We start from the raw sequence: 26,643 nt of genomic DNA, 5'->3' as shown, positions 1-26,643 counted from the left end.
AAAAACACTCAAGAATAGAAAATGGAAATAAGCTAATTTTACAAGTCACCTACAGTTAAACAGCTGAGATTATATGGTTTTGAATCAATTAAGCCAATCTCTGGGTCTGGCTGGAGCTCTTTTAGCTTAGCTTAGCATAATTAATGTAATCGGATTAGACCAGTAGCATCTCACTCAAAAATGACATTTTTTAAATACAATTTATGATACAAATTCAATAAATAGAAGAGTTACTTAGGTCATTTTTGAGCGAGATGCTAATGTTCTAGTCAAATTCAATGATTTATGCTAAGCTAAGCTAAGCATTCCCCATCAGACCCAGAAAATAGAAGCTAATTGTACAAGTCACCCAGAGTTAAACAGCTGAGAGTTTACATGTTTTAATTCAATTTAGCCAATCTCTGAGTCTGGCTGGAGCACTTTTAGCTTAGCTTAGCATAATTCATTAAATCGGATTAGACCATTAGCATCTCACTCAAAAATTACATTTTTAAATACAATTTCTGGTACAAATTGGATAAACAGAAGAGTCACTCTGGTCATTTTTGAGCAAGATGCTAATGTTCTAGTCGGATTCAATGATTTATGCTAAGCTAAGCTAAACGTGCTGCCACCAGACACGGCTGAATTGAATTTAAAAATAGTTGAACTCTTTTTAATGTCGATAAACATCACTTTATTACAATATAAAGTTACTACACCAGAAGTTTTTGGAGCAAGGATCCTATCCTAAGTCCTATAATATAATCTGAAACACTAAAAAACAACAATAATAAACTTAGGTTTTAGTTTTCCACATCTTAAGGACACAGCAGTACACCCACCGTTAAGTTGTTGTGTTGTATTGTAGATGTATTTCTACATGATTGTGGAGGAGGAGAAAGTATTGTGCCATTAAAGGATCGCATTCCTTGAAGTTTCATGTGACGGAAAGCTTTTATGACAAGCATGGAAATACTTGCCGCACAGCGGGCACAGGAACAAAGCTCACTCTTATTCTTCTGAACATACAGCGATGTCATGAATGTCAACCGTTTTTTCGAAGGTAGTGAGCAATGACAGGACTTTAAGGGATTTTTTTTGTTCTTAAAACATTCCTCTTACCACAGGTTTTTATATATATGTGAGTATAAGTGATAAAGTTTTACCATTTTTAAATCTATTCACCCGATCTCCAGGTTTGGCAGGAGCGCTTTCAGAATACTTTAGCTTAGCATAGATCATTGAATCGGATTAGACCATTAGCATCTCACTCAAAAATGACCAGAGTGACTCTTCTAGTTTATCGAATTTGTATCAGAAATTGTTTAACAATCATTAAAACGTTTTTTTTGTGAGATGCTAATGGTCTAATCTGATTCAATAAATTATGCTAAGCTAAGCTAAAAGCGCTCCCGCCAGACCAAAAGATTCAAAAGTGCAAAGTTTAACTGTAGGTGACTTGTAAAATTGGCTTATTTCCATTTACTAGGTCCAATGGAGCAATTTTAGCTTAGCTTAGCATAGATCATTGAATCAGATTGGACCATTAACATCTCGCTAAAAAATAACCAAAGTGACTCTTTTTTGTTATCGAATTTGTATCAGAAAATTTATAAAAATTAATAAAACATTTTAATTTTTTGGTGAGATGCTAATGGTCTAATCTGATTCAATGAATTATGCTAAGCTAAGCTAAAAGTGCTCCTGCCAGACCCAGAGGTCAACTGAATAGATTCAAAACCGCAAAGTTGAACTCTTGGTGACTTGTAAAATTAGCTTATTTCCTTTTACTAGGTCTGATGGAGCAATTTTAGCTTAGCTTAGCTTAGCATAGATCATTCAATCAGATTGGACCATTAACATCTCACTTAAAAAATAACCAAAGTGACTCTTTTTTATCGAATTTGTATCAGAAAATGTATAAAAATCAATAAAACATTTTAATTTTTTTGTGAGATGCTAATGGTCTAATCTGATTCAATGAATTATGCTAAGCTAAGCTAAAAGTGCTCCTGCCAGACCAGGAGGTTGACTGAATAGATTCAAAAATGCAAAGTTTAACTTTAGTTGATTTGTAAAATTAGCTTATTTCCATTTACTAGGTCTGATGGAGCAATTTTAGCTTAGTTTAACTTAGCTTAGCATAGATCATTTAATTAGATTGGATCTTTAACATCTCGCTTAAAAATAACCAAAGTGACTCTTTTTTTATCGAATTTGTATCAGAAAATTTATAAAAATTATTTTAAAAATGTTTCTTTTTTTTTAAATGCTAATGGTATAATCCGATTTAAGTATTTATGCTAAGCTAAGCTAAAGGTGCTCCTGCCTGACCTTGTGATTAGCTGAATGGAATAAAAAATGTTAAAACAGCTATTTAACTCTAGTTGACTTGTAAATATCAATAAAAGTCACTTTATTACAATGCAGAGTTAAAGTTTCTACAACCGAAGTCGTCAGAGCAGAGATCAAGGTCCCATAATGCAATCTGAAAGCCTAAAAAACAACAACAACAACAACAAAAACACCTCTACCAAATGACTCAAGAGCTTTAAACATTTTGCTATTTAACTCTTGGCTCTATTCAATTTTAGCGAAAGTTTTATAAAAGCTACATGGATGTACAATGCGCATTCTGTCATCAAGAAGCCGTAAGCCATGCAAATGTCTCTGTAATTGTCGGATTTGTTCGTTTACATGCTGATTTCAGTACTCAATCACCAGGTTGCAGAAGTGTGTCAGGTATCCATCGCCAACATTTATCCTTTTATTCTGTCATAGTCGCTTAGCTTAGCATAAATCATTGAATCGGATTAGACCATTAGCATCTCGCTCAAAAATGACCAAAGTGACTCTTCTGTCTAACGAATTTGTATCAGAAAATGTTTTAAAATTCTTAAAACGCTTTTTTTTGAGATGCTAATGGTCTAATTTGATTTAATGAATTATGCTATGCTAAGCTAAAAGTGCTCCCGCAAGACACAGAGATTGACTGAATAGATTCAAAAATGCAAAGTTTAACCCTAGGTGACTTGTAAAATTGGCTTATTTTCTTTTACTATGTCTGATGGAGCAATTTCAGCTTAGCTTAGCTTAGCAAAGATCATTTAATCAGATTGGACCATTAACATCTCGCTTAAAAATGACCAAAGTGACTCTTTTTTAAACAAATTTGTATCAGAAAATGTATAAAAAAATATTAAAACTTTTTTTTTTTTTTTTTTGAGATGCTAATGGTCTAATCTGATTAAATGAATTATGCTAAGCTAAGCTAAAAGTGCTCCTGCCAGACCCGGAGGTCGACTGAATAGATTCAAAAATGCAAAGTTTAACTCTAGGTGACTTGTAAAATTAGCTTATTTCCATTTACTAGGTCTGATGGAGCAATTTTAGCTTAGCGTAGCTTAGCTTAGCATAGATCATTGAATCAGATTGGTTTATTAACATCTCGCTCGAAAATGACCAAAGAGTGACTTCTCTGTTATCAAAGTTTTATCGAAAATTATATGTAAATTATTTAAATTCTGTTTGATAATTTTGAGTGAGATGCTAATGGTCTTATCCAATTCAAGTATTTGCGCTAAGCTAAACTCAAAGTGCTTTCGCAAGACCCAGATTGTCTGAATGGATTCTTTTTTTTTTTTTTTTAATTGTTTAACTATATGTGACTTGTAAAATTAGCTTATTTCCATTTTTCTGTGTCTTTTGGGAGCCCTTTTAGCTTAGCTTTGCATAAGTCATTGAATCGGATTACACCCTTAGCATCTTGCTCAAAAATGACTAAAGAGTGATTTTTTTAAATCGAAAATTAAATAAAATATAAATTATTAAAACTTTTTTTAAATTATTTAAATTTGTGAGTGAACTGCTAATGGTCCTATCTAATTCAAGTATTTATGCTAAGCTAAGTTAAAAGTGCTTTCGCAAGACCCAGATTGTCTGAATGAATTCAAAACATTTTTAAAATTTGTAAAATTTGCGTATTTTTATTTCCCGTGTCTTTTGGGAGCACTTTTAGCTTAGCTTAGCATAAGTCATTGAATCAGATTAGACCATTAGCATCTTGCTCAAAAGTTTCAATTAACTATATCGAAAGTTTTGAGTGAGATGCTAGTGGTCTAATCCGATTCAACTATTTATGCTAAGCTAAGCTAAAAGTGCTCCCGCCAGACCCAGTGATCAGCTGAATGGATTAAAAACAGGTAAAACTTAGCTGTTTAACTCTAGGTGACTTGTAAACTGGAGTGTTTCATTAAATATCAATAAAAGTCACTAAATATCAATAAAAGTCAACCAAAGTTGTCAGAGCGGAGATCAAGGTCCCATAATGCAATCAGAAAGCCTAAAGAACAACAACAAAAGACACCCATCGCCAACATTTCTCCTTTTATTCTGTCATAGTCGCTTAAGCTTAGCATAAATCATTGAATCGGATTAGACCATTAGCATCTCTCTCAAAAATGACCAAAGTGACTCTTCTGTCTATCGAATTTGTATCAGAAAATGTATAAAAATTCTTTAAATGTTTTTTTGTGAGATGCTAATGGTCTTATCTGATTCAATGAATTATGCTAAGCTAAGCTAAAAGTGCTCCCGCAAGACCCGGAGATCGACTGAATAGATTCAAAAATGCAAAGTTTAACTGTAGGTGACTTGTAAAATTGGCTTATTTTCTTTTACTAGGTCTGATGGAGCAATTTCAGCTTAGCTTAGCTTAGCATAGATCATTGAATCAGATTGGACCATTAACATCTCGCTCAAAAATGACCAAATGGACTCTTTTTTTTAAACAAATGTGTATCAGAAAATGTATAAAAAAATATTAAAACATTTTTCTTTTTTTTTCTTTTTTTTGAGATGCTAATGGTCTAATCTGATTAAATGAATTATGCTAAGCTAAGCTAAAAGTGCTCCTGCCAGACCCGGAGGTCGACTGAATAGATTCAAAAATGCAAAGTTGAACTCTAGGTGATTTGTAAAATTAGCTTATTTCCATTTACTAGGTCTGATGAAGCAAATTTTAGCTTAGCGTAGCTTAGCTTAGCATAGATCATTGAATCGGATTGGATTATTAACATCTCGCTCAAAAATGACCAAAGAGTGACTTCTCCGTATATCGAAGTTTTATCAAAATTATATGTAAATTATTTAAATTATTTTTGAAATTTTTGAGTGAACTGCTAAAGGTCTTATCCAATTCAAGTATTTATGCTAAGCTAAGCTAAGCTAAAAGTGCTTTCGCAAGACCCAGATTGTCTGAATGAATTCAAAACATTTTTAAAATGTGTCAAATTTGCGTATTTTTATTTCCCGTGTCTTTTGGGAGCACTTTTAGCTTAGCTTAGCTTAGCATAAGTCATTGAATCAGATTAGACCATTAGCATCTTCCTCAAAAGTTTAATTAACTATATCGAAAGTTTTGAGTGAGATGCTAGTGGTCTAATCCGATTTAACTATTTATGCTAAGCTAAGCTAAAAGTGCTCCCGCCAGACCCAGTGATCAGCTGAATGGATTAAAAAAAGGTAAAACTTAGCTGTTTAACTCTAGGTGACTTGTAAACTGGAGTGTTTCATTAAATATCAATAAAAGTCACTAAATATCAATAAAAGTCAAAAGATCAAGGTCCCATAATGCAATCAGAAAGCCTAAAGAACAACAACAAAAGACACCCATCGCCAACATTTCTCCTTTTATTCTGTCATAGTCGCTTAGCTTAGCATAAATCATTGAATCGGATTAGACCATTAGCATCTCGCTCAAAAGTGACCAAAGTGACTCTTCTGTCTATCGAATTTGTATCAGAAAATGTATAAAAATTCTTTAAATGTTTTTTTTTTGTGAGATGCTAATGGTCTAATCTGATTCAATGAATTATGCTAAGCTAAGCTAAAAGTGCTCCCGCCAGACCCGAAGATCGGCGCAATATATATCTAAAACTGTAAAATCTCAGCTGTTTAACTCTGGGTGACTTGCAAAATTGGCTTATTTCCATTTTCTGGGTCTGCTGGAGCACTTTTAGCTTAGCTTAGCTTAGCATAGATCATTGAATCGGATTGGATTATTAACATCTCGCTCAAAAATGACCAAAGAGTGACTTCTCCGTATATCGAAGTTTTATCGAAAATTATATGTAAATTATTTAAATTATTTTTGAAATTTTTGAGTGAACTGCTAAAGGTCTTATCCAATTCAAGTATTTATGCTAAGCTAAGCTAAGCTAAAAGTGCTTTCGCAAGACCCAGATTGTCTGAATGAATTCAAAACATTTTTAAAATGTGTAAAATTTGCGTATTTTTATTTCCTGTGTCTTTTGGGAGCACTTTTAGCTTAGCTTAGCTTAGCATAAGTCATTGAATCAGATTAGACCGTTAGCATCTTGCTCAAAAGTTTCAATTAACTCTCGAAAGTTTTGAGTGAGATGCTAGTGGTCTAATCCGATTCAAGTATTTATGCTAAGCTAAGCTAAAAGTGCTCCTGCCCGACCCAGTGATCAGCTGAATGGATTAAAAAAAGTTCAAACTTAGCTGTTTAACTCTAGGTGACTTGTAAACTGGAGTGTTTCATTAAATATCAATAAAAGTCACTAAATATCAATAAAAGTCAACCAAAGTTGTCAGAGCGGAGATCAAGGTCCCATAATGCAATCAGAAAGCCTAAAGAACAACAACAAAAGACACCCATCGCCAACATTTCTCCTTTCATTCTGTCACAGTAGCTCCATGATGTCATGTCATACAAGCACACTGTAGCCAAAACCACACAACCGTTGTCTTTCCATGTCATGGAAGCACCGTTTTTGTCTTTCAGGAATGCTTTCTTGGGGTTAATTTACGCCCTGTACAGCTCATCCTACCTGCTGTTTGGACTTCTCTACAACAGACTGTCTCATCGAGAAAAGAAGCAAGCGCTAAAGGACCAGTTAAAAGCTCCAGAGCAGGACAGCTGTGGTGTATCGACCACCAATGGAAATGCGTCTTCGGCGATCGTAAAATGCGAAAACCCAGACCAGGAGACCACCATCTGAAGTCCTGCAGGCAGAAACAAACCAAACACTAGAAAACATTGTAGTATTCTAATGTTTATATAGAAATTGCATGGGTTTTAATGTCCAACGATACTCTGGAAACCATCGAAAAGTACACTGTGAAGTTGACCCAACTTAAAATTGGAAGGAAACTCCAACTTTTTGAGTTGACTCAACTTAAATCGTGTGTTGAAGTTGCCTCACAATTTTAAGTTGAGTCAGTTGAGTTTTTACTGTTTTAATGGTCAAAAATGAAGGGTGGAAACCGTTCTGTTCTGGTTAATATTGAGTTGAAGTCAGAATTATTAGCCCCCCTGTTTATTTTTTTTCTCAAATGGGAACATTCAAAGGCTTAATTAGGTTAATTAGGCAGGGTAATTAGGCAAGTTATTGTATAACGATGGTTTGTTCCGACTATGGAAAACAAATATAGCTTGAAGCGGCTAAAATACTGACCTTAAAATGGTGTTAAAAAATGTAATAACTGCCTTTAATCTAGCTGAAATAAAACCAATAAGACTTTATCCGGAAGAAAAAATATTATCAGACATACTGTGAACATTTCCTGAATCGGTTCAACATCATTTGGGAAATATTTAAAAAAGAAAACAAAAATTCAAAGGGGGTGAATAATTCTGACTTCAACTGTGTGTATTTCTTTCCCCAACTGGGAAATGTTTGTAATAAACCAAAGATATAGAGTGTTCGAGAACTCCCATATCAAAGTTCATGGTTATGAAATTGTGTTAATTTGTACATTTATTGAAAATAGTATTAGATTGCTAGATTTTCTACAGGACAGTAGGCTCACACTCACCTTCACTTCTTTCCTAGGTCTAATACATTTATGTGTAATAATCCTTACACAACCGACGACAACCAACGACTACACTTAAACTAGTAAGAAAGTATTATACGCAAAGAAAACATACAGTACATTGTTACGTAGAATCACTGTTATAGTGGCAGGTCATAATATAAATCATGGTCACGTTTATCGTCATGTCTATTTTTATATATATATGTTGCACTGTTTTGTAAAACATAGTGAATTTCTGGATGGAATCAAATTTTACATGTGAAGCTGTAAATAAAGCACAACATGTTGTACAATCATTTTTGCAGGGCGTTCTCAGTCATTTTCTGTCCCGATTCGTCACATATTGTCGCTCCAAGTACCCCTTCTGATGCTTTTTGTCATTTGCATTCGCAAACAGTTTGCGCATATTTGTAAAATAAGAATAGATTTCGGAAATATTTTCGAGCACAAGTTCCAAACCACACCCTGGACCACTTTTCAACAGCATACATAAGTATGAGGCGCCAGAGGGGACAAAAGTCAAGCGAACGCAGAGAGACGCTTGAGAGAGACCGAATGTACACTAGAGAGATATTGGTGCGTGACAGGGGCCGAGTATTGGCTCGTGAGAGGGGCCGAGTATTGGCGCGTGAAAGAGACCGAGTAGACGCAAGAGAGACAGAGTATTGGCGCGTGAGAGAGACCGAGTATTGATGCTCGAGAGACCGAGTATTGATGCTCAAGAGACCAAGTATTGGCGCGAGAGAGACTGAGTGATGGTGCGTGAGAGAGACCAAGTATTGACGCGTGAGAGAGGCCGAGTATTGACGCATGAGAGACAGAGTATTGATGCGAGAGAGACCGAGTAATGGCACGAGAGAGACCGAGTAATGGCGCGTGAGAGAGACTGAGTATTGGTGCAAGAGAGACTGAGTATTGACACATGAGAGACCGAGTAATGACGCGTGAGAGAGACCGAGTATTGGCGCATGAGAGACCGAGTATTGGCGCATGAGAGACCGAGTAATGACGCGTGAGAGAGACCGAGTATTGGCGCATGAGAGACCGAGTAATGCCGCGTGAGAGAGACCGAGTATTGGCGCATGAGAGACTGAGTAATGACGCGTGAGAGAGACCGAGTATTGACACATGAGAGACTGAGTATTGGCGCGTGAGAGACCGAGGATTGACGCATGAGAGACCGAGTAATGACGCGTGAGAAAGACCGAGTATTGACGCATGAGAGACAGAGTAATGACGCGTGAGAGAGACTGAGTATTGGCGTGTGAGAAAGACCGAGTAATGGCGCATGAGAGACCGAGTAATGGCGCGTGAGAGAGACCGAGTATTGGTGCAAGAGAGACCGAGTATTGGCGCGTGAGAGAGACCGAGTAATGGCGCGTGAGAGAGACCGAGTATTGACGCGTGAGAGAGACTGAGTATTGGCGCATGAGAGACCGAGTAATGGCGCGTGAGAGAGACCGAGGATTGGCGCATGAGAGACCGAGTAATGGCGCGTGAGAGAGACCGAGTATTGACGCATGAGAGACCGAGTATTGGCGCGTGAGAGAGACTGAGTATTGACGCTTGAGAGAGACCGAGTATTGACGCATGAGAGAGACCGATTATTGGCGCTTGAGAGAGACCGAGTATTGGTGCAAGAGAGACCGAGTATTGGCGCGTGAGAGAGACCGATTATTGGCGCGTGAGAGAGACCGAGTATTGACGCATGAGAGACCGAGTATTGACGCGTGAGAGAGGCCGAGTATTGACGCATGAGAGACCGAGTAATGGCGCGTGAGAGAGACCGAGGATTGGCGCATGAGAGACCGAGTAATGGCGCGTGAGAGAGACCGAGTATTGACGCATGAGAGACAGAGTATTGACGCGTGAGAGAGGCCGAGTATTGACGCATGAGAGACCGAGTAATGGCGCGTGAGAGAGACCGAGGATTGGCGCATGAGAGACCGAGTAATGGCGCGTGAGAGAGACCGAGTATTGACGCATGAGAGACAGAGTAATGGCGCGTGAGAGAGACCGAGGATTGGCGCATGAGAGACCGAGTAATGGCGCGTGAGAGAGACCGAGTATTGACGCATGAGAGACAGAGTATTGACGCGTGAGAGAGGCCGAGTATTGGCGCATGAGAGACCGAGTAATGGCGCGTGAGAGAGACCGAGTATTGACGCATGAGAGACCGAGTATTGACGCGTGAGAGAGGCCGAGTATTGACGCATGAGAGACCGAGTATTGGCGCGTGAGAGAGACCGAGTATTGGCGCGTGAGAGAGACCGAGTATTGACGCATGAGAGACAGAGTAATGGCGCGTGAGAGAGACCGAGGATTGGCGCATGAGAGACCGAGTAATGACGCGTGAGAGAGACCGAGTATTGACGCGTGAGAGACTGAGTATTGACGCGTGAGAGACTGAGTATTGACGCGTGAGAGAGGCCGAGTATTGACGCATGAGAGACAGAGTAATGGCGCGTGAGAGAGACCGAGGATTGGCGCGTGAGAGAGACCGAGTATTGACGCATGAGAGACCGAGTATTGATGCGTGAGAGAGGCCGAGTATTGACGCATGAGAGACCGAGTAATGACGCGTGAGAGAGACCGAGTATTGACGCATGAGAGACTGAGTAATGGCGCGTGAGAGAGACCGAGGATTGGCGCGTGAGAGAGACCGAGTATTGGCGCGTGAGAGAGACCGAGTAATGGCGCGTGAGAGAGACCGAGTATTGACGCGTGAGAGAGACCGAGTAATGGCGCGTGAGAGAGACCGAGTATTGACACATGAGAGACAGAGTAATGGCGTGTGAGAGAGACCGAGTATTGACGCGTGAGAGAGACCGAGTAATGGCGCGTGAGAGAGACCGAGTATTGACGCGTGAGAGAGACCGAGTAATGGCGCGTGAGAGAGACCGAGTATTGACGCGTGAGAGAGACCGAGTATTGACGCGTGAGAGACCGAGTATTGACGCGTGAGAGAGACCAAGTATTGGCGCGTGAGAGAGACCGAGTATTGGCGCGTGACAGAGACCGAGTATTGACGTGAGAGAGGCCAAGTATCGGCACACGAGATAGACCGAGTAAACTGGAGAGAGACCAAGTATTGGCGCGTGAGATAGACCGGGTAAACTAGAGAGAGACCGAATATTGGTGCCCGATAGAGACTTAGTAAACTCGAGAGAGACCCAGTATTGGCACGCGAGATAGACCGGGTAAACTATAGAGAGACCGAGTATTGGTGCACGAGAGAGATTGAGTAAACTCGAGAGAGACCGAGTATTGGTGCGCGAGAGAGACCAAATGAACTCGAGAAAGACAGAGGATTGGCGCGTGAGAGAAACCGAGTATTGGCACACGAGAGAGACCGAGTAGACGCGAGAGAGATCAAGTAGAGGCGAGAAAGACTGAGTATTAGCGTATTAGCACGCAAGAGAGACAGAGTAGACGCGAGAGAGACCGAGTATTGGCGCGCAAGATAGACTGAGTAGACACTAGAGTGGTACATTCACGCGTACATTCGGTCTCACGTGCGTGTACATATGGTCTCTCACGCGTACATTCGGTCTCTCTCGCGTCCATCCGGTCTACCTCGCACGTACATTCAGTCTCTCTCTTGCGCGTACATTCGGCCTCTCTCGAGCATACTCAGTCTCTCTGGGTTTGCTTGACTTTTGTTCACTCTGGCGCCTCATAAATAAGCAGCAGGCAAATTAAAGTGTACTCACATGTATAGTTTTGCAAAAATAACTATATAAAAGTGCTACAAACAAGTCATGTCGCATTCAAAGTCCAGTGTCTTTTTGTGAAAAGCAACGTGTGCAGTTATTGTTATCATTCTTCAAGTCAACAACACTCAACTGCTACCATTTTGATTGACCTCTACAATCTCCAAATGGTTGATGATCATCTACAAACAGGAAAGAAAGACGCTGGAAATGTGCTAAAGCGTATAAAACGCACAAACAGTGAAAAAAAGGTTTGTATTCGCCCCCATATTAATGTTCAGGAATGTTCTTTGTCAAATCTTAATCCTCAGTTGAATGAGGGCAAAGCTGCTTGGGTGACTGAGCACATGCTGAGGGTTATTACAGATCATTCCAGCTATAAACCACACTAACTCGGACCTATTTAATATGTATAGAACGTAATATAAATTTGTAATTGCTATTATGAAAGAATGAAGAAACAAATATGTAAACATCAATAGTGTCTAAATGCTAAAAAGCCAGCAGGCACACAACGTCACAAGGCATTAATATTAAGTTAGATTTAGGTAGTGGCCAAAATTCAATATCTAGTCAGAGTCTACGGACAGCGTTATTTTGACATCCAATAACGACGTTAATGACATTGATGTTTAGGTTGTGTTGGAAAGTGACCAAAATCCAACGTCGAGCCAACATCTTAAACCAACGTCACATCGACGTCAAATACTGATATTTATTCATCAAGTATGGCAACCAAAATCGTCTGATAGACGTCATAGTAGTAACGTCTACACAACGTCAAGCTGTAATATCATTAGACGTTGATATTTGGTTGATTTTAGGTTGTTGGAAAGTGACCTAAATTCAACGTAGTGCCAACATCTTAAACCAACATTATATTGACGTCAAATATTGACCTTTGTTCATCAGGTATGGCAACCAAATCGTCTGATAAACGTTATTGTAGTAACATCCAAACAACGTCAAGCTGTAACATCATTAGACATTGATATTTGGTTGACTTTAGAACCTGACGTCGGCCTCACGTTGGATTCTGGCGTCAACCCGATTTTCATTTCCAAACAAAATGTAACGTCTCCACGATGTTGGGGTACAACGTCAAACTGACGTGCTTAAAAACTGAGGCTGTATACAAAAATATAATGATCATTTCTGCTGTTCTTATCCAAAACCCAAGTGTTTTGGACATATTATTGACATACACATATGAACGTTTTTGTTTTAAGTAACTCCTACGTTTACATAAACATCAGTAATCAAATGATTTGCCTTAATCTAATTACAACAATAATAAGATTAAGGCGTTTACATGAGTTGCGTTTTGAACGTTCCTTTCATGATTTCGTTTTACACGTTATAACACATAATTCGATTAACGTCATTGCGTCACCGTGCTATACACGTTTCCGCCGGAGTTTTATGTAATTTCGAGTGTTTCATTTTTAACGTGTCGACTTTAACTGCAGTTCGACACTTTCATTTAATGCTTGCCTCCCCTGACAAACGAGATATTGAATGCGAGGAACGGCGAAGAGTGTAGTTTAAAAGGAATTTCACACCGCACGCTGAATGGGAGAAAAAAAACCTCTGTATTTCATGGTAGGACTCGGTAGGTGCAGATAATAGTGTCAGACAGCCGTACATGTGTGTATAGACTATCCTGTCGCGAAATGTAGCGAAAAGTCCTACAAGTCTGGTTTTTACATATCTGTACTGCCCTTCAATAATCCAACTAAAATCGAGATGCTCCACATGTCTTAATTCAGTTTCTGTTTAGTTCGAGTATAACCTTAATCGGATTAAATTAATCAAAAATTGCTGTTTACATTCTCTTAATCGCATTAAAATCTGATTATTGGTGTCCATGTAAACGTACTCGAAATTTAAACAGTCTACTAAAAAGATCCGCAGTAAGTTGCCTTGGAATTTTAAGTTGTCAACTTTTTTTCGTTTTTAAAGTGTGGTGTCAGTGTAACCCCGCTTGTCCTACGCCACCCAACTCGCTCTGGGCTAGTATCAAACCGGTGACCTTCCGCATGGGAGTCGGTTGCTCTACCAAGGGGGTTAAAGACCATAGCCTCTAGCATCCGTCGCTAGAGCACCTTTGGAGGTCAGAGTGAGGTTTACCTGCACAGCACTTACTAGCTGGCCTCTGCTACATCAGGAACACAATTTAAACTAAAGAAACTGGTCAAAAATCTTATTATTATATAATTTTTTCTTATTATATATTCTTTAAAATAAATTACACCGACCCTCCTGGACAAAAGGGCACTTTACCGTGAGGAAGAAAAAGTGCAGGTACTCAAGAACCCAAAGTAACAAGTTTAACCCTTTTCTTCCATAGTAGAAAAAACATATGCTATAGGCGGCTGCAGGCCGAGTGCCTTAGTGTCCCACCAGTGATGATATACACAGGGCCGGCGCGTCCATAGAGGCGACCTAGGCGGCCACCTAGGGCAGCAGTATAGAGAGGGTGGCGTCCGCAACACCTCCCTTACAACCTGGTCCTCAGTTATATTCGCGCATAGGCGAAAGAATAGAGAGGGCGGCATCAGCGACACCTCCATCAGCACCCGCTTGTCCTCAGTTATATCCGCACATAGGGTGGCAGAAAAGAGGTCTGCGACACCCGCACGTCCTCAGTTATATCCGCGCATAGGGTGGCAGAATACAGGTCTGCGACACCCGCGCGTCCTCAGTTATATCTGCGTATAGGGCGGCAGAATAGAGAGAGCGGCGTTCACAACACCTCCCTCAGCACCCGCGCGTCCTCAGTTATATCCGTGTATAGGGCGGCAGAATAGAGGTCCGCGACACCTCACTGCATTTTCATAACCGGTCACTTTCGTTTTTACATTGGGGTTAAGGGCAGCGTGATCGTCCTCTACCTAGAGCGGCAGTTCAGCTTGCTCCGGCCCTGGATATACAGCCACATCGGACTGCTACTTGTGTGATATAGCATTTATACAACAGTTCGTCGCCATATTCAAGCAGGAAAACAAAAAAGGGAGAGTCTCAACAATCCTTTTGTATGAGGAACTACTTTCTTCCACTATTCATTCACATCTGCAGCTAATGTCAGAACAGCAGAAACAATAACTAATTCATAAGCGTCACTTTAGAGCTAGTGTTGGAATGATTCTCTAGCGTGATGTCTAAAGTGACGACAAAACATCTCCCATTTTAAGATTATAAGGCTGATCTGCACGAAATGCCATCAGTCTACTGAAATTTCCCAGTATTTCTCTGTTGCAATCAGGAAATCACAATAATCAAGCAAACACTAGCAAAGTACTATGGTATGAATACAGCACTACTACATACAAAAGAGAGAGATCGACGTAGAATGTCACTTACCTGTCTTATGATGATTTGATTAGCTGTGGTTTAATTTAGTTAGACTTATTATGCGTTCTCGGTTGACATCTTGTGGTGGAACATCAACCGTCTTTGCTCAGTTTGACAGGCTAATGGCCGCCAACGCGCTGAATCTATTATAAATATTTAAAATAGGCACTATGCTTATAAATAAACTGCATAGTTACAATCTAAACAGCCACGTTCGCCTAATGAAGCCTCAAAAGTACATGATGTTGTCCAACAGCTGCAATATTTGAGAGTCTATTGATCTGCAGTTACTCTATGTGGGCGGAGTTATACACAAGAGCGAGGAGGCTGTAGGAGTGTTGTTATATGTCGCACGGCTAATATTCGTGAATATGCATTATCAATTTCATCGTTATTATTAATTACGGAGTCTTAATTGGTGGTAAATGTTTGCCAGCAGTGTTTTATTTACATATAATTGGTATTATGCAAATAAATGCTGTTTGATCCCTTTAAAAATGCTGTGTGTGTGTGTGTTCCTCAAGCTTCAGCACGTTGCTGGAATAAAAATGTGTCTGGTTTTTGTGTGATTGAACATCGAACGTTAAGGAGGGAGAGGGAGGGAGGATTCTCGATGTGGTCGTGTCTTTTACTGCACACTTTGGCACATGAATGTCTCTCGGCCCCCTTGTTTCCTTCGAAGAAGCCCCTATAACTTGGTCTGCCTGAGATAAACAGCCGCTTGAAGGGTTTCTGGCTGGGAGGAGAGAATTAAACCCAACTAAATCTGAGAGGATTATCACGTGTGAGACACGAAAACACAGTGAAAAAGGCTTTCTCTAGTTTCAAGAGGTTTGTTTTTCTCTTTGTTTCTTTTTCCTTTTTTGTTCTTCTACATTTATTTATTGAATTTCGGTTATTGTTTTTCTATTTCTGCTCTTCTGGAGATGGGGCACGAGGACAGAAGGTAAACCGTTGCACATATTGAGGGATTTCAGTCTTTCTGAGAGCACATATAAGGTGAGTTTATTTTTACATTTTTGTGAAGCCTAAAATACCTAAAGGAATCATTTGAGCATGTATTTATACTGCTGAAGACAAACAGTATTAGTATTTTTCAAATGTTCCCCAAGTGCTGTTTAATGGAGACATGATTCTAAAACATAATAGTTTTAATAGCTCATGTCTAATAACTAACGTCTTTGTCGTTGCCTTGATGACAGTACATAATATTTTTGAAAGAATCTAGCGTTTAGCTCAAAGTGTGATTTTAAGGGTTAACTTTTAGCTTAACTAGTCATATTATTTTGCATGTTTGCCGCCTAAACCTAATAACTAGTTGGGCCACTTGATTGCAGTTGTTGCAGCAACAACTTCTCAATCTCAATCGGATCTCAATCGGATTCAGGTCAGGACTTTGATTAGGCCACTCCAAAGTCTTCATTTTGTTTTTCTTCAGCCATTCAGAAGTGGACTTGTTAATGTGCTTTGGTTCACTGTCCTTCTGCAGAACGTTCGAGGTTACTAAAGTAACCCTTCGTTCCCCGAGGAGGGGAACGGAAGCACTATAAGTGGATTTGATTGTAAAATCCACGCATTGGGAGGTTCGGTTCAGAAGCTACTCGTCTGAAAGAGTATTGAACGGGCCAATTAAGAATGAATTGGCAGCGCAAGCCTGCGCAGGTGAGCGGCATAAGCAATCAACTGAGTATATAAGCTCACCTGGCGCAGCAGACGCTATCCTTTTTAAGCTGAAGAGACTTTCAACAGCTAAGGGACAGTCATTATGGCGACGGAGTATAGTGCTTCCGTTCCCCTCCTCGGGGAACGAAGGGTTACTTTAGTAACCTCGAACGTTCCCCTTCGGGGGGAACTTCAGCACTATAAGTGGATTTGATTGTAAAATCCACGCATTGGGAGCCCATTGAAAGCGCCATAATGACTGCACCTTACCAACACCCCCGATGAGGAGATAGTCAAGCAAGCGTGACGCACCCACATCATGGGGGGCGCGGTCCTCCAACGTGTCCCTGGCCCTAATTTACCCTACTTCAACAGAAGTTTTATGGATTTATATATATTTTTTGGGAAGTCGTGAGCATCTAGATAATTCTAGGAAAATACGACAGTACGTTGGGAAGCGTGCAATCCCGATAGGGAGGACGCTGCGGAGGCCATCCGTTACCCAAGGGGGGATAGATGGCAGAATTTACATATGGACTAGCCCTAAAAAGGGGGAGTACGCATAGCAAAAGAGTGGTTAGCGGGGAGGGAAGACACGGGTCCGCCCAGGGGGGGGGGACTTAACCGTGGCTGAATAAGCATATGGGATCGCCTAGTGGGGACCACGCATAGCAGGCACCTTTACCCAAAACGCGGGCTGACCAGCGGGCAGACCTACAACGTAGTGGGCCAGCAAGTGACTCCTCCGCTGAGTCAGTGCTGGGGGCCACGGAGGAATCTGCAGGGCTCACCTGACGGGGAACTTTACTGACAGATAAAAAGGCGCACGTATCTCCGTGTTAGGGAAAATGGCGCAGCAAGCGTGTTTCAACACCCTACCGAATTGTTTCCTCAATCACCAAGGGTTACCTAATACCCTTGAGGAAACCGGCTCCACTCGCAGATTGTAAAACCTTGCAAATGTGTTGGGTGTCACCCAGCCCGCAGCTCTACAGATGTCTGTTAGAGGGGCGCCGCGTGCGCGCGCTCGAGAGGATGCGAAGCTCCGAGTGGAGTGCGCACGCGCTCTCGGGGGACGCGGCTCATCTCGGCTCTGATAGTGAAAGAAAGGCATCCACAATCTAGTGGGAACTTATTTCGGTACGGCACTTCCCTGCTGCCGACCGCTATAACAGACGAAGAGCTGCTCAGATGATCTAAACTCTGAGTGCGGTCCGGATAATACGCAAAACGCGAACTGGACAATAAATAAGGGCTGGGTCTGCCTCCTCCGAGGGCAGCGCTTGCAGGCTCACTACCTCGTTAATTAAAACGGAGTGGTAGGAACCTTGGGCACATATCGCGGGCGGGGTCTCATACGTGAGAGAAGCCAGCCCAATTACAGGCACGAGTCACTGACCGAAAAATGCCTCCGGGTCCCCGACCCTCTAATCGATATCAACGCGACCAGCAGAGCTGTCTTCAGGGACAGAAAATACTGAGTCGAGGATCGAAGGGATCTGACGCGGCTTGTGTAGCGAGGGCGAGATCCTAAGAGGGCATGAGAGGGGGCGGGGAGAATTAATTCGCTTAACGCCCCTGAGGAACCGGATGATGAGGTTATGCGTTCCCACGGTGCTGCCAGCCACCGCGTTATGAGAGCGGAGATGGCAGCCACGTAACCTTGAGTGTGGAGGGCGACAGCCTGCTCTCCAACTTCTCTCGGCGTAAAGAAAGCACAACGCTGATCTGGCAAATTACGGGGGTCTTCTCAGCGAGAGACACACCATTCAGTGAATAGACTTCACGTCAGGGCATAGGCGCGCTCGGGGAGGGGGCTCTAGCCCGAGTGACGGTATTAGCCACCGCAATCGGAGGTTACCTAAGTCTTCCTCGCGTCTAAAAATCTCTTCAAAGATCGGCGAGGGTGCCAGGTGGTGCCCTGTCCCTGAGAGAGTAGGTGCTCTCTCGAAGGGACTGCCAGGGGAGGGCTATCGCGAGGGAGAGCTCTGACATCCAGGTCCGGTTGAGCCAGAGGGGCGCAACCAGCAACCTGTTCCTCGTCCTCCCTGACCATGCACAGTAACTGCGCGAGCAGGCTCACTGGGGAAACGCGTATTGCGCGTGCCCCGAGGCCAGCTGTAAGCCAGTGCATCCGTGCCGAGAGCACTCGGTCAGGGAAAGAACAACTGGCAATGAGCGATCTCGGGGGAAGCAACAGATCGATCTGGGCTTCCCCGAATCGCGCCCATATCAGCTGAACAGACTCGGGGTGGAGTCTCCATTCTCCAGGACGCAAGGCTGCCGTGAGAGCGCATCGGCTGCACGGTTGAGCTTGCCTGAATATGAATGGCGTGCAGCGATTTCAGCCGCGGATGACTCCAGAGGAGCAGACGGCGGGCGAGCTGAGACATGCGGCGAGAGCGCATACCCCCTATACGGCTGATATACGCCACCGCCGCCGTACTGTCCGTCCTGACCAGCACGTGTTGCCGCTCCAACACCGGAAAAAAACGGTGGAGAGCGGGGAACACTGCCAACAGCTCCAGGCGATATGCCAATGCAACTGGGTACCTTTCCACAGGTCCGCAGCCGCATGCCCGCAACGCACAGCCCCCCAGCCCGTGTTGGAAGCGTCTGCTGAAACGACAACAAGACTGGACGCCTGTTCTAGAGACACCCAGGCCTGTAGGAACGAGGGGTCGCTCCAAGGGCTGAGGGCGCGGCGACACAGCGCAGTAACAGAGACTCGGTGTGCGCGCGCGTGCCATGCGCGTCTGGGGACTCGATCGTGAAGCCAGTGCTGAAGTGGTCTCATATAGAATAATCCGAGCGGCATGAAGCGGCTGCGGATGCCATATGCCCCAGGAGCCTCTGAAATTGTTTCAGTGGGACCACTATTTTACTGTCGAGCTCTCTCAGACAGTACAGCATCAGCTGAGCGCGCTCTCCGGAGAGGCGCGCTGCCATGGTGACCGAGTCCAGCTCCAGCCCGAGAGAAGAGATCCTCTGCACGGGGGCGAGTTTGCTCTTTTCTCGGTTGACCTGAAACCCCCACAGGTGGAAGTGCCAGAGCACTTTGTCTCTGTGCATAATCAACTCTGTGCATAATCAAAAGAGAGGGCAATTCAGCCAGTCGTAAAGAAATTGAGTATGCAGATGCCCGCGAGCCGAAGGGGCGCTGAGGCACCCTCCGCGGGCTTGGTGAGGACCCGCGGAGACAGAGAGAGCCCGAAGGGGAGGGCTTTGTATTGCCAAGCTCGACCTTCAAACGCAAACCGCAGAAACTGTCGGTGGCGAGGAAGAGTGGAGACATGGAAATACGCGTCCATCAGGTCTAATGCTGCAGACCAACCCAGAGGACGAACGCACCGGAGGATGCGCTTCTGCGTGAGCATTCTGAACGGCAGCTTGTGCAGGCAGCGGTTCAAAACGCGCAGATCTAGGATTGGCCGTGACCCACCGCTCTTTTTGGGCACGATGAAGCGTGGGCTGTAAAACCCGCTCTCCATCTCGGCTGGAGGGAGCGGCTCGATTGCATCCTTCGCCAGGAGGACAGCAATCTCCTCTCGCAAGACAGGGGCGGACAGGGGGCTGACCCTGGTGAATACACACCCGTGACTTGGGGGGCCGTTTCGCGAACTGAATCGCATAGCCGAGTCTGATTGTGCGTATGAGCCACCGCGAAGAGCTGGCCCGCGCTAACCAGGCAGGCAGAGCTCTCGCTAATGGACTCATCGCTACAATCGCTGACGTACCAGCAGTGGGGCAGCGCGGAGTGGGTGTGCTGATCCGGGAAGCTCGCGGGTCCCACGGAAAAGCTGGAGGTGAGATATTTGCTCTCACTCCAAACCCGAGCTCCGGAGGGGAGGCTCGAGGGGTGGGAGAAAGGAGACCGTCCTCCCAGCGCTCGTGAGCCACTGGCGAAACGCACCGAATCTGCAAGCTAGAAAGCATAGCGTCCCAGACTGGCAGATTTCGGGCTGTCACATCTGGGGAAGTGAAAAGTGCCCTTTCATAATGTTTTCATGGCAGTAAAAAGTGCCGTTGGAAATGGGGCCCCGCCCTCCAGCGGGGAAAGAGCAAGTTCCCTCTTCTCCAGATGGCCTGTCCCAGGGGCGCTTCGCGGTCCGTTGCCGGACTTAGCGGCGTTCTGGGCAGGGGGGCTGCCTGCTTCCGAGGTGCCCGACGCGCTCGATTCGCCTTAGTCGTGTGCGGGGGCGGAGCAGCTCTCGTAGGCGGGCGCCTTCGGCGAGGAGCAGGTATGAATGGCACGGCGGGCGGAGCGGGCTACGGACCGCCGATAAGACATCACCCACCAACTGCTCTCTCACCGCCTTGAATTCCTGGGTGAATTCACAGACAGTGTCGCCGAACCTGGCTGGAGATATGGGGAAGTCAAGAAAGCAGACTTTGTCGACTTTGCGCATATCAGCCAGGGGTGGCGCTCCTGGACCACTAATGTGGACATCGTCCTCCCCAACGCACACGCAGCGGACTCAGTAGTCCGAAGAGCTAAGTCGGCGGCGGTGCGAAGCTCGTAAGCCTGGGTTGGACCCACCCTCGTGCAGCTCGGCCAGCGCCTGCGCTTGGTAGCGCTGGTAGGTGGCTATCGCATGCAAGGCGGAAGCAGCCTGGCCCGCAGCTATGTAAGCTCTAGCTCCGAGGGAGGTAGATAACTTACAGGCTTTGGATGGGAGACGAGGCGAACCCGCCAAGAAGAGGCGCCGCGCGGATTTACCGCCATCGCGCACTCAACCTGAGGAATCGCCACATACCCCCTGGCTGTTTCACCGTCAAGAGTGGTTAGGGTGGAGGAACACGCAGCACGAGCAGAAAAAAGTGCTTTACAAGACCGCGTGAGCCTACTGTGCACCTCCGGGAAGAAGGGAACGCCCCTCTAGTCGGTCCGGCCGCGGAGCTGGGGGATAAACCATCTCCAACCCACGGCCGAAGCAGCCCGGGAAAGCACGGCTAACATGTCCGTTTCAGGATCCGTAGTGACAGCGCTCACCAGCCCGAAGGGGGCGAGCGGGTCTGGATCATCATCGGACAATGAAAGCCCACCCTCCGATGCCGCGGTGGACATCTGGTCTCCGGTGTCATCGGGCGTAAGGGCTACCATCTGTTAGACGGATCGCTTCCCCCGCCCGAAGCTTGGATGGAGCGCTTAGAGGAGCGGGAGGTCCGCGGGCCCGTGGGCGACGGATTATCTCTCGCTGAAACCCTCAGATCTGCCCGAGTGCCCGCTGCAGAGCAGGGGACAACTGGGGTGGTTCGCCCTTTTGCAAAGGCTAACCGCGATCTTGCGCAACAGTCATGGCATCGCAATGACGACATGAACTGCCCGCGAGCAGCGCATTAACATGCTGGACCCCCAGACATGCAACGCAGTGCCCGCGCCCATCATCCGAGGACAGGAAACCACCGCATCCAGAAACGCACAGTCGGAGCGCCGTCCTGATAAGGACGTGCTGCACGACTGTGTTGCTCTTTCTGTGAAGTTTGCAACTTTATACGCACCGCTCTGGAGGACCGGACCCAAAGAACGCCAGGCAAGGGAGAAACCCAGCTCGACCGTCTGCCACTGCGTGTACACACTCTGGACCGGGAGAATGCTCTCGTTCGCTCAGAATCGCTGGTCACAGCAGGAGGAACCCTCATCGACTCGATCAGAAAGTCTCTGAAGCGAAAAGGATAGCGTCTGCTGCGCCAGGTGAGCTTATATACTCAGTTGATTGCTTATGCCGCTCACCTGCGCAGGCTTGCGCTGCCAATTCATTCTTAATTGGCCCGTTCAATACTCTTTCAGACGAGTAGCTTCTGAACCGAACCTCCCAATGCGTGGATTTTACAATCAAATCCACTTATAGTGCTGAAGTTCCCCCCGAAGGGGAACCCAAGTTCGCCTCAGGTTGAGGTCACTAACAGAGTATTTTGGTACACAGCTGAATTCATGGTTCCATGTTATCACAGCAAATCTTACAGGTCCTGAAGCAGAAAAATGGCTCCAGATCATTGCAGTACCACTATTACCATGTACCTGATGGCATGGTATTATTTTTATGAAGTGCGTTTACTTTTACGCCACACATAAGTTTAACTTTTGTCTTGTCAGTCCACAAGAGTATTTTCCCAAAAGTCTTGGGGATCATCAAGATCAGGGGCGGCCCACCCTGTCCCTGGAGAGCCACCTTCCTGCAGATTTCAGTTGCAACCCATATCAAACACACCTGCCTGTAATTATCATGTGGTGTTCAGGTCCTAATTAATTGGTTCAGGTGTGTTTGATATGGGTAGCAACTGAAATCTACAGGAAGGAGGCTCTCCAGGAACAGGGTTGGCCTTCCCTGATCAGGATGTTTGCCGGCAAATCCAAGATGATCCTTTATGTTCTGTTTGCTCAGCAGCGGCATTGACCAAGCAAACCCTTTTCCCCCAGTCTTTTTCTTATGGTGAAGTCATGAACACACTTTAAGTGAGGCCTACAGTTCTGTGGATGTTGTTGTGGTGTCTTTTGTCTTGAGTTGTGCCTGACCTCTTGGCAAATTTTGGTTGGCTGGCCACTTCTGGAAAGGTTCTCCTAGCTGGTCGACCAGCCTGGTTTTAGAAGGGTTTTGGCCATTTCCAGGCTGGTTTCCAGCCATTTCCAGCATGGAAAATGACCAGCTAAATCCAGCTAAAACCAGCTTGACCAGCCTAGTTTAAGCTGGACATAGCTGGTTTTGGCTGGGCTCCCAGCTTGGCTAGGCTGGTCAAGCTGGTTTTAGCTGGTCATCTCCAAGCCTGACCAGCTAAGACCAGGCTGAAAAACAGCCTGAAAGTGGCCAAAACCCCTCTAAAACCAGCCTGGTCAACCAGCTAAAACCAGCCAACCAGCCTAGGCTGGTTTAAGCTCGTTTTTTCAGTCGGGCTGTTTTTGGTTTGTTCCAAATGTCATCTCTTGTTAAATTGAGTTGGCCAGATTCCGAATATATACTCAGGGTTGGTTGTCGACTGAAGGCAGAACTCTGATTGGATGAATCAGAGTGTGAGCACAAAAACTGAAGTGACACACCCAAGTAAACAATTTTAGTAGATTTCGTTACAATTCTCAAATGTTTGCAAACAATAAGGATTGTTAGATTACCAGACATATTTGCTTGAGCAAATTCCCCTGTGGTGAGGCACAATTACTGTGGTAATGGTTCTAAATGCTTCGATTACGGTTTTTCTTTGCGGAACATCTGTACCTCGGTTGTCACGTTCAGGAAAACACGCTAGGTAGATAGATTCAACTGCAAGTCAAATTCTAATGGAATAAGTCAGGAAAGTTCAGCGTGTAACAATGTAAACATCCAGCGTCGGGAGGAAGGGCAGTAGCAGAATCGGGTAAACCAAGAGTCCAAGAGCAAACCAGATAAACGGGGGTCCTGACAAGACACACAGAAAAACCTTAAACAAAAGTAACGAACTGACAATCAAGCACGTTATGACGCTTCTTAAATATGAAGACAGACCACATGATCCTAGTTAGTGAGTCACATGATCACAACACACAACAGCAGTACATAAAAGAATACAAAACAATCCCACGTGACATGACAGAAAGAGTGCATGCATCATAAACCGTGACATCGGTGGGTACAGATCCACACGGTGGGGACAAATCATCTCATGAAGATACAAAATGAACGCTCTTGTTACAGTTGCCTTTCATTCAGTGTGTTCATGCACACCTTTTGGTCCAAAGGAGACCAGTCAGTTTTTTTATCTGCGCTAGTTGTTTGGCGTTGGCTTGGTGCGTCCCACCCTTTTACTATAATCATGAGGGGAAAACCTTATATCTCACCAGAAACTGGTCCTGAAGGTTACAGGCCATATTTTGTGGACAAAATACACAAAGGTGGCTGTGCATAAAACATGTTTATCTCAGAGAGATAAGGAAATCTAATAATAATATAGCCAATTCGTAAATTAACTGAACTGCAGAAAATGCCGATTGCAATTTGATAAGGCAAAGCTTGACCAAACTGTAATTTTTTGATAACATTGTGACAGCAAGATGTCGGAGCCAACAATTGAAGATAACGGTAAGCCGACCAGCCAACAAGAGCTGTGCAGTCCAGAGGCCCCAGAGGAGCCCCGCTGCTCCAGCTTAAAGGTACCTGCTGTGCGTTTACCATCTCTGTGGGCTCATTGTAAGGTTAGACACCATTGTTTAGGCACCGTCTACAGTATTTATCTTTGTCCATTGTGACCCTTCTTAAAGATTTTCATTGGGGCGCTTTCCTTCGCCTACTTCTCCAAAACTCTGTGCGGGACCTACATGAAGAGCGCCATCACTCAGATTGAGAGGAGATTTGACCTTTCCAGCTCTGCCGTGGGCCTCGTTGATGGAAGTTTTGAAATGGGTATCTATTGTAAAACGGAAAAAACACACACACTTGTATATATGGTTCATGAGGACTTTATATTGTAAAAACACTTATTATTTGGCCTTACTCTAACCCAGGGATGGACAAACTTGATCCTCGAGGGCCGGTGTCCCTGCAGAGTTTTGTTCCAACACTAGTCAAACAAACCTGAACAAACTAATCAGTGTCTTCAAGATTACTTGAACTCTATAGGGAGGTCTGTTGGAATAGGGTTGGAGCTAAACTGTGCAGGACACTGGCCCTCCAGGACCGAGATTGCCCACCCCTGCTCTAACCCTACACCAGGCATGTCCAAACTCGGTCCTGGAGGGCCGGTGTCCTGCAACGTTTAGTTCCAACCCCAATCAGACACACCTGGGCTAGCTAATCAAGCTCTTACTAGGCTTTCTAGAAACATCCTTGTAGGCAAGTTGGAGCAAAATACTGCAGGACACCAACGCTCCAGGAACGAGTTTGGACCCTAAACCAAAACCTCACTGGAAACCTGTTGCAAATTTTGAATGTCGAAAGTCTGAATGTCAAAATACCCTGTTACGTATGATTTTTAAGTGTTCTGAATATGAGGACACAAGTTGTGTCCTCGTAAACCCCTTAATAGAGTACAACTAAGCCATAAACATGTTCATATACTATCTGTGTGTCTTCGTAAACCACATAAACAAGTACGCACACTTGTACAGCTAACTTTATGGGGACTGATCTCACGAGGAAACATAAGTATTTTACTATTTGTCAGTTTAGTGGCTAATTCGTACGAAAATGTACGATTTTAAAAAGGAGGCGTGGCACCCAAACCCCGCCCCTAACCCCAACCGTCATTGGATGATGAGCAACTCGTACTAAATTGTACGAATCAGATCGTACGAATTCATACGAATTAGCCACTACCAACTGCCGTGAGATGGCGTTGGACTTCCCGAAGCTTTAATGATTTTTATACTGTAGTTTGATTCTGTCCCCCTACCCCTAAACCCAAGCCTTGCATAACACAATCTGCATTGTTACATTTTCAAGACACTTACTTCCGTGCGATTTATGAATCTTTTTATTTTTCATGGTGACCAAAAATGTCCCCACATGGTCAAATTTAAAGATCGTGCTATACTTGTTGGGATGTTTGGTCCCCATAATGTAAGATATACAAGGTGCACAGAGCTGTGATATCAACAAAGCCCTATTTTCATTCATTTTTGAACGTCAAAGGTCTGAATGTCAAAACACCCTCTTATGTATGATTTTTAAGCGTTCTGAATATGAGGACACAAGTTGTGTCCTCGTAAACCCCTTAATAGAGTACAACTAAGCCATAAACATGTTCGTATACTATCTGTGTGTCCTCGTAAACCACATAAACAAGTACGCACACTTGTACAGCTAACTTTATGGGGGCTGATCTCACGAGGAAACATAAGTATTTTACGTTTTGTCAGTTTAGTGGCTAATTCGTACGAAAATGTACGATTTTAAAAAGGAGGCGTGGCACCCAAACCCCACCCCTAACCCTAACCGTCATTGGATGATGAGCAAATAGTACTAAATTGTACGAATCAGATCGTACGAATTCATACGAATTAGCCACTACCAACTGCCGTGAGATGGCGTTGGACTTCCCGAAACTTTAAAGATTTTATACTGTAGTTTGATTCTGTCCCCCTACCCCTAAACCCAAGCCTCACATAACACAATCTGCA

The 26,643-nt window shown here is 44.2% G+C and overlaps 3 protein-coding genes across 7 annotated transcripts in view; all 3 read left to right on the top strand.

The window, feature by feature from the left end:
• slco1d1 (solute carrier organic anion transporter family, member 1D1) overlaps positions 1-8,123 on the top strand; it is a 48,959-nt gene extending 40,836 nt beyond the window's left edge. For all 3 annotated transcript variants that reach the window (XM_073945615.1, XM_073945616.1, NM_001348086.1), the window contains 1 exon segment: positions 6,791-8,123. In XM_073945615.1, coding sequence (XP_073801716.1) covers positions 6,791-7,007 — 217 coding nt within the window. In that variant the 3' untranslated portion in view covers positions 7,008-8,123.
• tmem19 (transmembrane protein 19) overlaps positions 1-26,643 on the top strand; it is a 1,055,620-nt gene that overhangs the window by 649,923 nt on the left and 379,054 nt on the right. The window lies entirely within an intron of this gene.
• Positions 15,466-26,643, top strand: part of slco1e1 (solute carrier organic anion transporter family, member 1E1) — a 40,636-nt gene continuing 29,458 nt past the window's right edge. The window contains exons 1-4 of one of the 2 annotated variants that reach the window (XM_009301101.5): positions 15,466-15,725; positions 15,821-15,893; positions 24,576-24,678; positions 24,787-24,928. In XM_009301101.5, the coding sequence (XP_009299376.2) occupies positions 24,580-24,678; positions 24,787-24,928 (241 nt within the window). In that variant the 5' untranslated portion in view covers positions 15,466-15,725; positions 15,821-15,893; positions 24,576-24,579. The remainder of the gene's footprint in view (positions 15,726-15,820; positions 15,894-24,575; positions 24,679-24,786; positions 24,929-26,643) is intronic. The other variant, XM_009301102.5, reaches the window with a different exon arrangement.

The sequence above is a fragment of the Danio rerio genome, chromosome 4 (assembly GCF_049306965.1).
Source record: "Danio rerio strain Tuebingen ecotype United States chromosome 4, GRCz12tu, whole genome shotgun sequence".
NCBI lineage: Eukaryota > Metazoa > Chordata > Actinopteri > Cypriniformes > Danionidae > Danio > Danio rerio.
This window is presented reverse-complemented; position numbering and strand designations above follow the sequence as displayed.